Genomic DNA, 17,082 nt, shown 5'->3' on the forward strand with positions numbered 1-17,082 from the left:
ACAGAATTGGAAGACAGGCTCCAGGCTCTGAGCGAGTCGTCATCACAGAGCCTGACTTGGGGTTCGAACCCACAAACCGTGAGATCATGACCTGAGCCGAAGTCAGATGCTTAAAACTGACTGAGCCACCCAGGCGCCCCTCACTAATGATCATTTAAAGATTCTTCTATCTGACGGTATTTATTGGTCTTTCAAAAGCAAAACACATGCCTATTTGATTAAGTGCATTTTGACTAACCTTTGAAAACCGAGACATCTTCACTATCAAAATATGGCAATTCTTCCCTAGCCTCATCCATAATATTTAGAGGTAAACTGAACAAAAGATTAGTTTTAGTACGGTCTATAGAGGTTGTTCTAGAATGTTCATACAAAAGGCACTTTGGCATTGCTCTCGTTGGAAGGAGGACACTTGTCTTGAAAGCTTCCCAGCAGAGCCAGCACGTCCTGTTTGGGCGCCTGGCATGAGGGTCCTTCTAGGAAAACCCTTCGAAGCCACTTGGCTTATGCACTGTGGTAGCAATAGGGAAATAAGAAGTGGAAAAAAATTATTTTTTTGTAATCAGGGGCATTTAATATGGACTAAGTATATTTATTTGCTATTAGCCCCTACTCCAGTTCTCTCTATCACTTCCCATGTCCTTGTTTTGTTGAAATAAATGGCAAAAACACAGAAAAGAGAAGCTGTTTCCACGTCTCTATAATCCCTATTATGGCTAGCACAGTGGTTTGTTTTCTTACATTTAATATGTGTTCAATCAATATTTGTTTGTTGATTAGTTTTCACTGAACCATCAATAATTCTTTTGATTGAATTCTTTTGATTGATTTTACCCTTGCAAGACAAATTGTTTCAGAAATTCCAAGTGAGTGAATCGGACCAGGTAATCTCTAAGAATTCTTTTAATGCTAATGTTCTATGATGATCAAATCTATCAAAGAGGGACCTTGGTAAGGAAAAAAGAAGCTTTGGAAAAACTTGGGGATTTATTACCCTTATACTGACACAGAAGGAATTCTAGTAGAATACAATTCCATAAATGAAAATTATATATAATTATTACTACAAAATCTGATAAACTAATAAACTGCCTTTGGTGTTACTGAATGTAACCCAACAGCATTGAGTAGGGGAGGGTCTGAGGTTAATAGCACATGGGTTTGATTCCTGGATCAAACTCCTTAACAGCCATAGTGGCCTAGGACAAGCCACTTCACTTGTGTGTCTGTAAAGCAATAATAATAGTAACTCTTTTATAGGATTGTCCTAAAGAGTAAGCGAATGAACTAGTATCCATAAAAAGCACTTAGAATGTTGTATGCCACCTACTATACACATCCTCATGGTCATTCTTCTTGTTTTTCTCATAGATATATATAGTTGACTTCCAAGCAGTCTTTCCGTATACTTGGTGTCTAGAGAAGAAGGAATTCATGGGGAAGTTTCCCGCCACCCCAGCCGCACTCATGATACATATATAAAGCTTTGCTTGAAGTCCTTGAATTTAAAAGCAGCTAATTTTTTTCAATTCTCATTTATTAAGAGAGCTTCTCAAAAAAAAAAAAACCCTCGAAAAACTAGTATTCATGGAATTGATGTCAAAAGCTAAGTGAGCACTATTTTACTGAAGAAGTATTTCAGCCATTTCCCTGGAATGGTTTTAAGGCTAGCAATCTACTGCTTGAAAGTGCTGCCTTTGATATCAAATGATCATTAAAAGTCCCATGACACTTACCTATGACTTAAAATTATTCATCTCTATCTCTTGGCAAGGGTTCAAATTTGAGATTAAATTCTCTTTAAGTGGTGGAGGCAGTCACAGTTTCCCCTGCCTGATGCTTTTAAGTAGTTTTGTTTTACTGGAGGAATACCACCTTCAGGTGCTCGTAGATGAAGACACTTGTCTCTCAGAGGCTTAGCGTTGAGTGAGTCACATTCAGAAAATGGAAAAAAAAAAAAAAAAGAATGCAATTATGGAAAAAGGCAGAAAGGTCCAAGGGCTAAAAACTAATGGAACAAGGTTTGGTCTAAGGGAAAATAAAGTCTGTGTACTGCAAAAAAAAAAAAAAAAAAAAAAAGAAAAAAAGAAAAAAAATTGAGAAAATTCCTTTGTCCTTTTTTAATCGCTTAAAGTCTTCACTTTCTATCTTTCTTTTTAGAAACTCCCCTGAGCACTCTTATCTTAGAAGTTCTTTGAAAAATGTTTTAAAAACAATTCCAGAAGTGACAAAATGCAGAAGGGCCCATGTAGATAAAATGATGCTGAAAGTTGATGACAGAATAAACTGGACTTTACTGTAATAAGGACCTGATAAGGTCTGAATGTATTTCTTACGATTTCTACAATCTTTCACAGAATCATAGCTAATGTTACAGAAAAATGTTTCAAAGTAGTAACATAAACCAATTTTTAAAAAGCTAACGTCTCATGTATACTCTTAAAACCCTGTAAGTGCTATCAAGTCTTCAAATGGGATCTCAACTGTAAAGTTTCTGCCTGCTGTATTGCCCCAGATCCCTTTTCATGCAATTTTCATGCAATTTCCATACAAATTCCCATGTACTGAAGACCTTGCCTTACAGTCAAATATTTCATCGTACTTGCAACTGGTGCTCCTCATTGCTTATCTTCTCCGAGCCTCTTCCTACATTCGCTCTCTTCTTCGTCCGACCGAGTTCCACGGAAAGGGCTGGAAGAGCGCGGCCGGGGTCTCGCTCCGCTCGCCTCCCCGGGGCAGGCGGCGCCGCTCTGAGGCTGCCCCGCGCGCGCCGCCACGGACAGCGGGCCGGCGGGGGCGGGCGCGGCCGCGCGCAGGGGGCGGGGCGGGGGCGTGGCGTGGCGTGCGGGGGCGGGGCGAGTGGGCGTGGCGGGGCGTGCGGGTGGGCGGGGCGGGACGTGCGGGGGCGGGGCCTGCCTGCGGAGCGCGGCCGGCGAGCGCGTCCCAGCTCGGCGGCTGCTGGCCGAGCCCGCGGCGACCGCGGCGGTGGCCGGAGCCGGACGCTCGCGGGCTCCGTGCGGCTCCAGCCGACTTCCTCGCGGGTGCAGGGCCTGCTCTCCCCCGCAGGACGGGGACACCCGGCGGCGCTGTGCTCGAGGACTCGTGTCTCCCGCCTCGGAGCTCCTCCGGAGAGAGCCAGTGCCCCCAGGGGAGGCCGCTGTCCCAGAACGGCCCCGGAGCGTCTGCCGCCAGATTGCACCTCGTGGGCGCCGCAAACGCGGAGCGTTTTCCAACGCTTGCCACGTAGGGCGCGCGGGGACGGCGGGGCCCACTTCGTGGGAAGGGGCGACCAGGACAGGGATGATGGATGCGCAGAGCTGGCGCGCGGGCGGCTGCTGGCTGCTCCTTCTGGCCCTCGTTGGGTCTGCTCGGAGCGAGGGCGTGCGGAGCTGCGAAGAAGTTCGGAAACTTTTCCAGTGGCGCCTGGCGGGAGCTGTCAGGGGACCGCCGGAGTCGCCGCGGGCAGGTAAGGCGCGCGGGCGGCTCCCGGGGCGCCGCTCCGGCCGGGCGGGCTGCACGCGGGGGCCGCCTCGGGGAAGCGCGGCTGCGGGGGCTGAGCACTTGCGGCCCGCGCCGGGTCTCCTAGCCTCTGCCGCTGCGTGGCCGGCGGTGGGCGACGCGGACCGCGTTTCCGTTCCGGGTGCGAATTTCACCACGGCCCCGCCGGGGGGCTCGGTTTGCTCTTTCTCGGGTGGACCAAGTTGGCTCGGTCGCTCCAAGTTTGGAACTGAAGATCCAAACCCGTGTTCTTCTCCTTTGCTGGAGAATGGGGCATTGAAAGGGCAGCCCGTCTCCTCTGGGATTAGGACTCGGACCCCGCTCACTCACACCCGCGTGACCCGCAGCTGGCTGTGTGCCCCGGCACCGAGCCCTCCTTGCGGGGGACACACTGTCCCCAGCGTGCCTCCCAGACGACTGGGTAGTTTCGACGCCTGGAAGATAGGACGGCAACAGGCGATCAAAACGGAATGTGTCGGGAAGCCACTAAACATGGATGAAACAAACACCAGAGACTGAAGGGGAGGCAGCACCTTGAGCGTAGCCAGTGTAGATTCTGCTGCTCGTGAGGCCGTTTGCCTGCATCTTTACCCCCTGCTCCCCACCCCTCCGCGCACATTTCCTTCTGCTGGTGCGATTTCCAGTTTACCTTTGGTCTGGAAGATTAGGTCTTAGCTGTCAAATGCAATAGCAGGTGTCTGAAGCGCACATCTTACTGGAGCAATGCACCCTGACTCTGAAGGCAAGACAGACGAGTGCCGTGAGTTTCCTGGTTGAGTAAAGAATTTATAGAGGATGCTTGGTTCTAAAACACGTCCTGTGGCTGAGTTTTCAGGGTGAAGCGGCTTGCTCTTAGCTCTATGGAACGGTAGCTATTTTGCTTGATTGCTGTTGCTGGTTGAGAACTCAGTTCTCCCCTCATCCTGTAAGGAAAATCTGGGAACCCTACATCCATATTAGTTTACATGACCAGTCTTTTATATTTGAAATATTTCAAGTCTTTATTTGAATGTTCAGTACAAGGTGCTTTTTACATACTGCTTGAAACAACATAGTTGAGATTCTAAGCTTAGGGCAGTTCTTTCCTCAGACAGTAATAGCCCTTTATAAACTTATTCTCCTATTTCAGTGCATTCTTTTTATTAAAAAAAAAAATCAAAACCCTAAACCTCACGTATCCGTAGCTAACACTGCTGAAGTGGGTCTTTGTGCAGAGGGGGACAGGGTGAAGGCATTGAGCTTATGAAATCCTCACCTGCATTATTAGATTTTGTTCCCCAAATGCCATGATTTTGGCTGATACATTCAGGAAGCGTTGACAGCTCTCCAGTAAAGGGCTCAACTTCACTGCGCTTCTCATATCTCAGTATCCCTGATACCTGCTGCGTGCAACACGTTGATTAAGTGTTACATTCCTAGAACCTTGTGTGCATTTCATCTCCTTTGAAGAGGAACTTCCCAGAGTATCAATCACTGGCATACCTTTTTATGGGGATGTGAGGGAAAACTGAAGCTGTGCCGTATAGAGAAGGAAATGGTGTCTTTATTTGCATTTGATACATATGAACCCCCCCGCCCCCCAGCCAAAAGAGCCAGGATGGCAAGCACCTTCTTTTCTGAGCCATTCTGGATTGTTTCCCCATTGCCAGTACCTTTCTTCCTCTATGGCTTAATGTGATGGGGGGAGCCTAGCAGTACAGACAGAAGCCAGGGACTGTGCACCGTTACATGCTTGGGGACTTCAGTGCGGCTGCTGGGAAGAAGGGCCAAATGCGTTTCATATTTGCATTAAGAAAACAATGACATGAAAGTATTATTTTGAATTAGAATCATCTTGACTAAAATCATTCTTGTCCCCAAATTGTTAGTCGTTGTTTTAGTTGAATAGGTAAATGAAATATTAAACTATTTCTTTTAACATTGCTACTTCTCCACACTAAAACAAACTCATCCTCAAACCGAGTAAACCACACATACTACGTGCTTCATAACTGCTTTTCCTTATTTGTGTGTTTATGTATGATCTGTAACATTCAGCGTGATTGAGTATCCCAATTGGGTATCCGATTTTCTAACAGCATCCTCAATCTCAAGAGAGAACAATAGTGAATATAAGTAGTCATTTCCATGTAAGAATACCAATGTTAATATTCCTTGTAATGTATTTATTTGGCACATAGACTTTCACTGACCAAAGCTAATACATTTAAACTTGATACTCGTTTTTCTTGAAAGTTAATAATTTTAGTGCTTTCTTCATTCACTGTCCACAAGTGGTTAATTCCTGAGAGGCCAAAATGCCATTTTTATAATAAAAGCAGGTAGAACAACTTTTTATAGTTTCTTCCTATATTTGCAACTCTTACATCTTCTGAAAACTCTGTTATCCAATTTGAAATTATTAAAATGGTGAGAACAGCCATTCAAGTCGTTTCTCAGATTCTCCTCACCTTTGTTCTTTACTCTGCTCCAATTCTTTTAAGCCTATTGAGCTCCTGAGGATGTTGGATGAGAAATGTAAAAAAGGAGAGAAGGTGTAAATGTGATTAGAATTACAGATTTCCCTGTGTTCTGATTTTATTTCCTAAGTAGTAGTCAAGGTGCCCTTTGCCCTTGTTTATTTTATTCAGAAAAAAAAAAAAAACCTTAGTGAAAGTGTCTTTTAAAGGTCCTTTTATTTTTATTTTATTTATTGGGGAGGAGGGATAATGCTTTCCCGTTGAAATTCTCTTCACACATGGAATTGTTCACACTTGCATTATTTCCCTTTTTTAAGAAGGTAATTCAGATAGGAGAAGCTTATAAAAAAAAATCCAAGGTATTCAGGTAATTTATATCCCAACCGGTTTTTGAAAAGTGAATGTTCCTTGGTACAAGTAGTAGTTTGTGAAAGATAACATTTTTCGATAGCTTTTGGTTATAAACGGGATAATAAAAATAAACTTGATGTGGCAAAATGAAATTTTAATACTACGGGTCACTTTAGTGCTGTGTGGTTTTATTTTCTTAACTGCTTTCATTATGATCGAATCTTATTATTGTTTCAAGCACAGTGTAGATTCATTCTCACACGAAAGAGAAACAATCTACCTGGTAACCTTGGAGTTTGGAATTAGAGACCTTGGGTTTCAAAACTGGGATCTGCCATTTGTAGCGGTGGGGCCTAGGTTGACTGATTCTCCTCTTTGAACCTCTGTTTTGTCATCTATAAGATGGGAATCTTTGTTGTTGGGTTTTTTTTTTGTTTATTTATTTATTTTGAGAGAGAGAGAGAGAGAGAGAGAGAGAGAAGGTGAGCAGGGGAGGGCCAGAGGGAGAGAATCCCAAGCAAGCTGGGCACTGTCAGCACAGAGCAGGACTGGGGGCTCGATCCCGTGAACTATGAGATCGTGACCTGAGCCGAAATCACGAGTCTGACGCTTAACTGACTGAGCCACCCGCGTGCCCCGGGAGTCTTAGTTAAAGGGCTGTTGAATTTACGAAATGAAATAATCTGTGTGTGTAAAATAGCACAAATCCAGGCACATAGGAAGTGCTCACAAAATGGATTGTTGCCACTACGGTGGTTTGTTTAGTGTCTTGATTTTAACTAGTCTTGGCCTTTAGAGGTGAAAGTTTTAGATTTCTATGTATCAGAATCTGTTTTTATATTAACTATAAAAGGTTTTTTTGGTCACAAATTATTGTTTCTAAAATTGGGAAACACCTTTCTTTTTTAAATAAAATTATCCAGCTATTTTATATCTCTGCTTATTTTTTTAAAAGTTTATTTATTTTGAGAGAGAGAGAGAGAGAGAGAACACGTGTGCACATGCAGCTGGGGGAGGGACAGAGAGAGAATCCCAAGCAGTGGGCTTCCATCTGTGAGATCAGGACCTGAGCTGAAATCAGGAGTCAGACACTTAATGGACTCAACCACCCAGGCACCCCAGGAAATATATTTCTATTCAAAATGGTATTTATTAGGTTATAGTAAATCTTTTGTTTCTTCTCACGAGCTAATGGAAGGTTTTATTAGGTTATGGTAAATATATCTATATAGTATGGCGGCCTCCACTACCCCTGCCCTCCTCAACCACAGCCTCCACTACCCCTGCCTCAGCTACCCGCGTCTCCACTACCGCTGCCACAGTTCTGCAGCATGTATTCAGGGAGGTGAAGTAGTGCATAGAGCGTGGTTTAAGGATTTATATGATTAGATAGCTGGTGGCCATAGTCATTCATGGATAGTACTCTGAAATCGACACCATTGTTTCTCATGAATTTAACCCTTTTTGCTACTTGAACAACATAGTTGTGTTGATTAAATTTCCAAAGCCATAGAAGGAGCATAGGCTCTGATGTTGGGGAAGATTATTAATATCAGGATTGCCCTGTGTTGAAGCTTCTTCACCAAACCCACCGGTAACCACCCTATACTCAAACAAATCAGGCTCATTTTGCTTGCTGCAGCAAGGACAGTTGCTCACCATAGGAATTGTGGGTGTTGTGGGTAAAGGTCAGTCAGGAAGGGGCTTTTTCTAAGACTAGGGCTTGTGCTGGGTGATCTCTAGGACTGTTTCATGGAGCGGAGCGTTTCAGAAACTGGGTGTTTTGATAACTTAGGCGTTGGGAAGATTAAGGTGGCTGTAGTGATTGAAGAAGCAATAGTCAGTCTTATGGTCAAAAGAGGGGGGTGTTTAGTCATTTGTGAGGCTGCAGTATGTCTCGGTGTCTGCTGCTGCACCACAGGTCTCAAGTGGCCCTGTCCCATCGCTGCGGCCTGATTCTGTGTGTGTTGTCTGTCCTGGCTTGTAAACATGAACTTAGTTCCATTGTTAGGGCGGCTTGTCACTTTCTCCTCTGCAAAATCTGGCGTGTGGTTTGGTGGCCATGAGAATCATGTGTTTCATGTTTGCCCAGGCCTTTAGTGAAGCATGATGGTAAGACAGTGAGTATGGGTTTCTGCTCTAAGGCTACAGAGTTTGACTGTGCATCAGGGGCCTGAATTGCACTAATCATACCCTTGTTTCTCGTAGTCCTCTTACCAGCAAATATAAAGGTTGTGAGTCCGCATCCTCCCTCCCACAATTTAAGTTCCTGTCTGCCAAGTGTCCAACATCCTGTATGTGTATAATTGGCTTTGGGAGGGGTGCGGTTTGGAAAACTTAAGAATAACATTTTGTAATTATTGTATCCTTCCCCATCCAGCTTGTCAAGACTCTCTGCAATATGGATTTTTGTCTTATCTGTGTGTGTGTGTGTGTGATTGTGTGTGTGTATGATTTACTTTCCACGTTTGATAAGAGCACCTTCTAAGTCTCTAGCATTTCTTTTGTTATTAACTGGTATAACACCAATGGGAGAATTCGACCAAAAGATGCCTCTCATAAACAGAAATGATGTATAAATCAGCAGCCTCCTGGTATAACTGTTGAAGAAACCATAAACCCATTTTGATAAAAATGGAGTCATGAGAGACTTTGGTCATATCCTTCATTAGAATAGATTGTCTGTGAATGTGGTACCTGACCTACTTGGTTAAGTATCAGTAGCTTTACTTTTAGTAGAGAATAGTCATTTTCCATATCTACCTTTCTCTTATAAAAACCTGACCTTCAACTAGAAGAAAAGACAATAGCAATTGTGTCCTCAATTTTCCCTCTTTTCAGCTTTAAAAATTTCAAATTTCATTAGTGTCATTGTTAAAAAAAAAATCCTAAATTGATTAGTCATTCATCTATGAATCACAATAAATAGGACAGGTTTTTTTTTTTTTAAGTTTATTTATTTTGAGAGAGAAAGAGCATGCGAGCAGGGGTGAGGGTGCAGAGAGAGGGAGAGAGAAAATCCCAGAGGACTCTTAGTGAACTGCAAGATCATGACCTGAGCTAAAATCAAGAGTTGAACACTTAACCAACCTAGCCACCCGGGTGCCCTGATGGGATAGCTTTTAAAAAATGGTATTTTATTCTGTTGCTTTAAAAATTATTTATTTTAATTACAATGTAGATAACATAGTATTGTATTAGTTTCAGATGTACAATCTAGCAATTCAACAATTCCATATATTACTCAGTGCTCAACAAGACAGTGTTTGCTTAATCCCTATCACCTATTTCACCCATCCCCCACCCACCTCCCCTTTGGTAACCATCAGTTTGTTCTCTATAGTTAAGAGTCTGGATCTCCTGGGTGGCTCAGTTGGTTGAGCATCTGACTCTTGATTTTGGTTCAGGTCATGATCCCAGGGGGATCCAGCCCCATGTTGGACTCTGTGCTGAGTATGGAACTTGCTCGGGATTCTCTCTCTCTCCCTCTGCTCCCTCCCAGCGCATCCTCTCTCTCTCTCACTCTCTTAAAAAAAAAATCTGCTTCTTGGTTTCTCTCTCTATTTTTTCTTTGCTCTTTTGTTTGTTTCTTAAATTCCGCATAAGAGGGAAATCATACGGTATTTGTCTTTCCCTGACTGGCTTATTTCACTTAACATTATACCCTCTAGCTCCGTCCATGTTGTTGCAAATGGTAAGATTTCATTCATTTTTTTCTTGGCTGAATAATATTCCATTGTATGTTCATATACATGTATATACACACACACACTACTTCTTATCCATTCATCTCTTGATGAACACTTAGGCTTCCATAGTTTGGCTCTTATAAATAATGCTGTAATAAACATAGGGATGCACATATCTCTTTGAATTGTATTTTTGTATTCTTTGGATTAATACCCAGTAGTATGATGACTGGATCCTATGATCTATAGTTCCTATGATCTATAGATCCTATGATCTATAGTTCTATTTTTCATTTTTTGAGGAACCTCCACACTGTCTTCCATCGAGGCTGCACCAGTTTGCATTCCCAACAGTAGTGCAGGAGAGTTCCTTTTTCTTCACATCCTTGCCAACACTTATTGTTTCTTTTTAAAATTATTTTAAAGACTTAAATTTTTTAATTTCAATTTTTTAAATGTTTATTTTTGAGAGAGACAGACAGACAGACACACACGGAGTGTGAGTGGGGGAGGGGCAGAGAGAGAAAGAGACACAGGATCTGAAGTAGGCTCCAGGCTCTGAGCTGTCAGCACAGAGCCCAATGTGGGGGCTCAAACTCACGAACTATGAGATCATGATTGGATGCTCAACCGACTGAGCCACCCAAGTGCCCCATTTTTTTATTGAACTATAATTGAAACATGATATCCTGTTAGTTTCAGGTGTACATCATAGTGATTTGGTATTTTTGCATATCATGAAATGATCCCCACAGTAAGTCTAGTTACCATCCGTGACCATACAGAATTATTACAGTAGTATTGACTGTATTTCTGATGTTGTACATTACATCCCCATGATTTATTTATTTTATAACTGAGAATCTTCATCCCTTTATCTCTTTCATCAATCCCCCAACCCCTCCCCACTCTTGTAACCAACAGTTTGTTTCCTATATGCATGTGTCTGCATTCTGCTTGTTTTGTCTGTCTGGTTTGTTTTTTAAATTTCACATATCTGTGAAATCGTATGTGTTGGTCTTTCTCTGACTTATTTCACTTAGCATAATCCCCTCTAGGTCTTTGATTAGTCATATCAAGTTCACATATGGCTGCTATGTAAGTAGAATGTGTAATGCACTTGTATAGAGAGAAAATGAGATTTTGCACTTTTATGTTTTTATGAGAGAATACACATTCTCTTGAAAATTCAAATTCTGAAAAGTACATAGAAAGCAAAATTTGCCAACCAGCAATGACCACCGATAACCTTTTGCATTACCTTTTTAAACACCCTCATCAGCCATCTGCTATGCATATAAATATTTTAAAGAGATTTTTGAAAATGTTTATTTTTTTGAGAGAGAGTGTGCGGGATGGAGGGGGCAGAGAGAGAAGGGGACAGAAGACTCGAAGCAGGCTCCATGATGACAGCAGTAAGCTCGACGTGGAGCTCAAACTTACGAACCTCGAGATCATGACCTGAGCTCTTCACTCAACCAACTGAGCCACCGAGGCGCCCCATCGTATAAATAACTTTTGAAAGAATGTGGAATCACTTTGTCTTTCTTAGTCACCATTGTAAGCATATCAGTATTTCCCATGACGTTAAACATCTTTCTAAATATGTATTTTTTTAAGCAACAGTATAGTATTTAACTGTACCATAAATTGAATTCTCCCTTGTTCTAAATATAGGTTTCTGATATTCACTATCATGAAGTCACATGGCTAAAGACATGAAAAGTAAATGTGACTAACTCTTACCCCCTCATGGCTTTGTATATCCTCTACATTCATTCTAATTAGGGCCGTTCATTGTCCCACCACTGACATTTGGGGCTGGATAATTCTTTGTCATACGGGGAGTTGGGGACAGTCCTGTATTTGTGGGATGTTTAGAAGCCTCCCTGACTGTCACCCACTAGATGCCAGTATCAGTGTCCTCTCCCCACAAGTTGTGACACACAGAAATGTTTCTAGATGTTGCCAAATGCCCCCACGGAAGGTGAAATCAACCTAGTCGAGAACCATTGGAATAAACTGACCCATCTATGGCTCCTTCACGCACATACATTGTAGAGCTGGCCGGTTCAGGTCTCTGCTAAAAAGTCAGCTCTTTGGAGAGGCTTTTCTCGAGGTTCACTGAACTATGTTCCCTCAGTTATTATTGTAGAATTCCCTTTGTTTCTTTCATGGTACCATGTATTTCTTCTTTATTTTGTACTATTGCTCTGTCACCACTAGGTTGTGGGCATGGTGAGAATAGAGAACATGTCCCCAGGGCTAGGTTCATGGGCATCTGACCTTTGCAATCACACAGGTTCCCATTCTTAGAAGGCCCCCTTTTTGGTTCAGTGTTCTGCTATTGCCATCTTGAAGTTTGAACAAAGGATCCTGCCTTCTAATTTTGTAGAGGCCCTGTTAATGACGTAGCCATATGGAGCCATTACTGCTGGGGACCTTCTTCACTGAAGAGTATCTGGTGCCTAGAACAATGCCTGGCATGGACTAAGAATTGAAGTAGTTGTTGAATAATTCTCTACATCCTTTGAATCTCTCTGATTCTTTTTTTTTAAAGCTTATTTATTTATTTGGGAGGGGCAGAGAGAGAGCGAGAGCGAGAGCGAATCCCAAGGAGGCTCCATGCTGTGAGTGCAGAGTTGGACTCAGGGCTTGATCTCATGACCTGTGAGATCTTGACCTGAGCCGAAATCAAGAGTCAGACGCTTACCTGACTAAGCCACATAGGTGCCTCGATCCCCTCTAATTCTTAAGTTAAACTCTGGAATTCAGTCCACAGATGGATGATCAGTCCATCCAAGATTCTGCTATCTAGATATAGTGATATTTATAAAGGTTTCTGGTGTTGTGTAAATGGGTTAAAGGTCAGCCCCTCTGTTTTTTACTTCTTCACATCAGATTGGAACCATTAGCCCAAGGCTGTCCAGTGCCAAACTCAAACCTCTACATATCCATTTGCTTTAAATAGAGCTCAGATAAGCATATTTTTGGTCCCTTAGGGCTTGCTTGTTTTGCATACTCCACAAAACTGCAACATCTGCTAGCCGTAGCTAAAATAAACTCGGGGGTTGTAACAGACCCCAAGCCACTGCTGCCCTTTGAAACTCTGACTCAGGGCTTCCCGTTTGCTGCTGTGCCCAAGCACCGAGAACAGTGAGCTCCTTCTGTTTGCCTTGCTGCCTGGAGTTCCCTTGGCCTCTTCCTCTTCTGGGTGGTGGCCCCGCTCTGCTGTCTCTGGAAGGCTCGTGCTGTGAGGGACATCCGTTCTCATGCAACGTGTCAAAGTGCCCCTCAAATAAAGCTCAGTGTCTATTGCTGTCATCTCAACATTCTGCCTTAGACTTAATCAGCCCTGAAATTTTCAAACCGTTATGTATAGATCAATACTTATTTCTAATATAAGAGAGGGACTCAAAGCGGCAATACCAATTTTAGATATATTCCTTTCCCCCTGCTACGCTAGAGGCCATTTGTGAGTGGGATCTGTGGTTGATATATCTTAATGTTCTATGATTAGACCAAAATTCATAAATAAATTTTTACTTGTAGAATTAACCTTCTATGTGTGCTTATGTACCAGACTCAATTCATTGTGTTTACTTAGTTTTCTATGCTTAGTGTTAATAGAATGGGAAATGTAGAAGACGCAGTTTTTAAAAAAAATATACTGACCTGGGCTCAGTTGTGTTGTTGATTAAATTATTTCAAAGAGTTAATATTTTATTATGTATCTCTGCCACAACTTCTATAAAGTGACACAGTCCTTTAAAATTTTAAATTTAAAGGAGTTTTTATCGATAGTACCCAACATTTTTGAAAACAGAGTAAATGAATTGACAAACGAATGTCCGGAAGAACGTTTCCTCAAATGTCCTGTAAGGAAAGGAAGATTATTTCACATTTAAGGGATAAACTTACACAGTTTTTATGTTGTGTAGACAGTGACTGATCTGACTTGCAGCATTAACTCATCTATTCTTGGGAGAATGGAGAAAAATAAAGGTGACAAAATATAACTTATATTTGGATTGGTTGGTCTGTGTTTTGATTTTTTTAATTTTTTTTCTTTCTTTTTTCCTTTTTTTCCCTTTCTATGAGGAAATTAATAGTAAGGAACTAGAAAATGATTTCAGTTTTCCTATTCCCCAGTTTTCTACCCTTGTTAATTCCATGTTGGCAGTAAAGCACATCTCACTTATCTGTGGAATTATTCCTGAGATGGGAAGATGGTTCATTAAAAGATACCAGCTTGGGGGCCAGACTCCATGCAGACCAAGAGAGGCCATAGCATTTCACAAGAAGCAAACAAATAATTGTTGCTAACCACAAAACGATATATGGTAGCAGATATAATCTGTCTCCAAAGTATTTCCACCAGTTCCCGTTTTAGAAATAACTAGTCTTTAGATCTCTTTCAATATCTTAGAAAAAAAGTTTTTTTTCTGTATGAAGTGTAGTGGGCTATTTATTTAGGGTATGTTGCAAGAGGAGTAGTAAATTTCACCTAAATAGAAGGATTATTTATGTCATTGCTAATGAGACATACATATTTTGATATAGTTCAGCTATGAATTTAAATATGTTTCAAGTGCAGTCATATTTAGAAGCTAGTAAACGTTTCTTATTTTATAATTTAAGTTGTTTATGACTCTTATTAGGGTAATGGGTTTAAATTACTAATTTTCTTTTCCTTCTGTGCTGTGATAACCAAATTTATTTTAGCTATAATAAATCTGTATAGGCAATATAATTAACTAAACTTTGCAGCTATCTTTTTAGAGCTCATAGTCTTTTCTTTGTCTTACAGTTTTAAGGGACTTTAGTTCATGATTTCTTCAATATTCTTTTTGAGAGAGGGTAAGAACTGAGAAGGAGTCCGATATAACATGCACAGAATGTGCCTTCACTTGATCAAAGGAATGTAAACATTATTTCTGGATGTATGTCCTTGTTCATTACATATATATTCTTTAAATGGAAGGTTGTCAATATTAAATTACCTGTTCAGATCTATTTACTTTTTGAACAACTCTCTTATTTAGTAAGGTTGTAGCAAGTTACATTTGGCTCATTTTCTTTTGATCATTGAAAATGTCTGTGTTTAATGAGCTGAAACTGAAGTAGGTCAATAAAATGAAGAGATTAACAGTCTGTTCTCACCAGGCTTAGAATACATTTCACTCTGGGGGGAAAAGTCATTTTTAACAAAGCTTTTTTTTTTTTGATCAATGTAAAAGGTAAAGGAAAATAGCAGTGAAAGAGGGAAAAAACTGAGGAATCCATGAGTCCTTCAGGGTCCTATTTGTCAGGTAAAAGGTATGAGGATGCATTTTGTATAGTTAAGAGCTTTATTTACAAAGCAAAACTACATTTTACTTAAAAAATGTTTATTTATTTTGAGAAAGAGAGAGAGAGAGAGAGAGAGAGTGCAAGTAAGCTTGGGGGAAGGGCAGAAAGAGAAGGGGAGAGAGACTCTCAAGCAGGCTCTGCGCTATCAGCACAGAGCCCGATTTGGAGCTCAGTCTCATGAACCATGAGATTGTGACCTGAGCCAGAATTAAGAGTTGGACACTTACCAACTGAGCCACCCAGGCACCCTTACTTTTTACTTTTATAAGTTTAGGGGCACAAAAAAGCTTCAGGTTATTAAATGTTTAATAATCTACCATCTTTGGGCATGTCTTCCATGCACAACAAGGAAAAATAGTAGGTATGAGAAAGCATTGAAATGCTGGCATGGGATAAACAGGAAAAAACAGACGTTTTAACTTATGATTTATCCCATATTGTCACATACTTTAGTGAATAACAATGAACTTATGGTTTTGAAATAGCTTAGTCTTGACTCTGTCTCTTATTAGCTATGGGACCCTTCGCAAACAACTCAACTTCTCAGAAAATGTTTTTCTTTCCCTTTCAGTGGGTTTTGAGGACCACATGGTATGGGGAAAAAAAACTAAACAGTACTATTCTCAACAAAATGCTACATAGTTAATTCAATTACAAATATTCTTTTTTGATACATTTAAATATTTCTTTATGCTGGATCAGGGAGCAGGCAAAGAAATTGTAATAGAAATCCCTTTTTATTCATGCTAATAAAATACCAAGCTGTCAAATATTTTTCTCCCCTCACTCACGCTCATAGTATCAATCCTGAATTCTTGGAGACATGGCCTGTTTTCCTTCCTTATTTTAGCTACTAAAATAAGTGATTTATTATTTATACTTTAATTCTATAGTGAAATCAAATTTGTTTATTCCTGGTATGTAGTTTAAGAGCTAAAGACTAGTCTTTTACAAACTATTGTCATTTAAATTAATTTAATTAAGATCAAGAGGGAAGTACTTTCCTTGCATGTACCCTGAGTGAATGTGAGCAGAGATAGTTTCTACCGTATATAAGTGACTTCAACAGGTAAGTAGGAGTTCATTGTCTGCTATGTCTTATCAGGTTTTTGCATGTCTTGGTCCTGGTGGGTGTTTGTGTGTCCCCGCGTTCAGGCTAAGAACTTTCCTTCCATGTGAAAGACAGAAAGGGACAGTGTGCGGGATGTGTCGGCCCCTTTAGGTGGACGCCCCACTCTGCTTCGCGTGTGGATGGTGTCAGTGGGCACTGTCGCCTCTGGCAGTCAATGGGCAGCAATGACCGGGGAAGATGCTGGGCAGGTGGGCTGCGGTGGCCTCACCTAGCGGAGTCACTGCAGACTGCCTGCGTCCCTTTGTCTAAGCACACAGCACCTGGAAGGTGACCTCATAACTCTCTTGGGATTTTGGCAAATACCACGATTGCCCCGTCCCCTAAGACGTTGTACCAGCTTCTTCGCCAGGGTTACTAGCTCGGCGGTACTGCGTAGCTCTCCTAGCCTTCCTGTGCCCGCCCCCTTAGAAATATTTTATCAAATCATCCTATTTGACATGACCAATCTATCTCCTTCCAGGATCCTATATGAAAAAACTTTATATACTTTAAATATTTAAGCCCAGAGCTTTCAGAGAATATTTGATTTGTAATTAAAATCTGTAGAAACATAAATCTGTTCTGGAGTTAATTTTTAAACGTTTTTGAAAGTTCCAATCAG

The 17,082-nt window shown here is 41.4% G+C and overlaps 1 protein-coding gene across 1 annotated transcript in view; it reads left to right on the forward strand.

Annotated features, from left to right (window-relative positions):
- Positions 1 to 17,082, forward strand: part of GPC5 (glypican 5) — a 479,275-nt gene that overhangs the window by 13,313 nt on the left and 448,880 nt on the right. Inside the window, exons 3-4 of the mRNA XM_039219200.1 lie at positions 2,516 to 3,014; positions 3,067 to 3,466. Coding sequence (XP_039075131.1) covers positions 2,516 to 3,014; positions 3,067 to 3,466 — 899 coding nt within the window. The remainder of the gene's footprint in view (positions 1 to 2,515; positions 3,015 to 3,066; positions 3,467 to 17,082) is intronic.

Source organism: Hyaena hyaena, unplaced genomic scaffold, assembly GCF_003009895.1.
Source record: "Hyaena hyaena isolate Hyena2069 unplaced genomic scaffold, ASM300989v1 scaffold_802, whole genome shotgun sequence".
Classification (NCBI taxonomy): Eukaryota; Metazoa; Chordata; class Mammalia; order Carnivora; family Hyaenidae; genus Hyaena; species Hyaena hyaena.